The following is a 1,249-nucleotide window of genomic DNA, read 5'->3' on the forward strand; positions in this document are numbered from 1 at the left end:
GGGGGACATTAGAGTGTCAGCTCCTCTGCACAGACTGATGTGGTTGGGTGTAGTCACTTACCTGTATGTCCATGGAGCGGGGAGTGCGGTCTGGGCAGGGTGGGGGATGTGCTGGACGCTACAATCAGGCTCTTCCTATTACTCGTGCGGCAGCTGTGAAGAGAAGCAGACGGATTATTATCACGGGCTGGATTAAAATATTTCATATACAGCACATCAGTTCACAACCTGAAATATACAACTGTCAGCGTTCCATTACCCATCATCACAATTCGTGTTCCTTGGAGACGGAGGGGAGGTGAGGACACGGCCGGGGGTCATATGAGGCAGCGGCTCTCAGCTTACACAGGGGGCAGGGATGGGGGTAAAATCCGTGTGCGGATCCAGCGATCCCCTCTCAGCCTACAGAGAAATCTCCCCAATAATCCTCGCAGTATGGACGCGTTCATGTTATAGAGAATACAGAGCCACCAGACTAATAAATACAATTTATATCAGACAAGAGACGAATGTCACAAACACGAGAACGGCCCCCAGCGAGGACAATGGATTCCCCCAATTCTCTCCGATTCACAAAGCAGAAATCAGTCACTCCAATCGCTGCCACATTGCTTTCCCTGCTCCGCCATTAAAAGGGATCAATACAACAAAATGCTGCACAACCTACATAATAGTAATAATAATAGTAATAATAACAGTAATAGTAATATAATGACACATCTACATAATATTAGTAATGACACACATGCATTGTGATGTATCAGTGTTATAGCAGAACATGGCTACACAGTTTGTACAGCGCTGCTTTATATGTTGGTGTGATATAGATACTAGTAAACAGTACTCAGGTCCATATACATAGCACTGACGTGTGTTCACTCGGTGTCACAGCACAAACGCTGCAATAAATCTTACAATCTCTGCAGGGTCAGTGACACCGATTCAGCTGTGCTCAGCTTTGAGAACAGAGAAAATTCTCAGCTTTGTGGGTCCAAACATCCAATCCGTGGCCCTGATCCCCACCAAACAGCAGAGGAGATTTTGACACAATTAAATTGCACCCCTCAGGAACCAAAACTGAACATTCAGCCAATAATGATCCATTCTGTGACAGCAATCTGTGCAGCTGTAACCGGATCCTCCGTCTTCCAGCAATATGTGTGCCGCCGGTGGGTGCCCGATCACAGAGGGGTGCCGCCGGTGGGTGCCCGATCACAGAGGGGTGCCGCCGGTGGGTGCCCGATCACAG

The 1,249-nt window shown here is 48.0% G+C and overlaps 1 protein-coding gene across 1 annotated transcript in view; it reads right to left on the reverse strand.

Annotated features, from left to right (window-relative positions):
• Positions 1-1,249, reverse strand: part of MAST2 (microtubule associated serine/threonine kinase 2) — a gene marked incomplete at its 5' end in the record, with an annotated part of 54,588 nt that overhangs the window by 30,329 nt on the left and 23,010 nt on the right. Inside the window, 1 exon segment of the mRNA XM_072420597.1 lies at positions 62-153. Within this exon segment, the coding sequence (XP_072276698.1) occupies positions 62-153 (92 nt within the window).

This window comes from Pyxicephalus adspersus, chromosome 8 (assembly GCF_032062135.1).
Source record: "Pyxicephalus adspersus chromosome 8, UCB_Pads_2.0, whole genome shotgun sequence".
Lineage (NCBI taxonomy): Eukaryota > Metazoa > Chordata > Amphibia > Anura > Pyxicephalidae > Pyxicephalus > Pyxicephalus adspersus.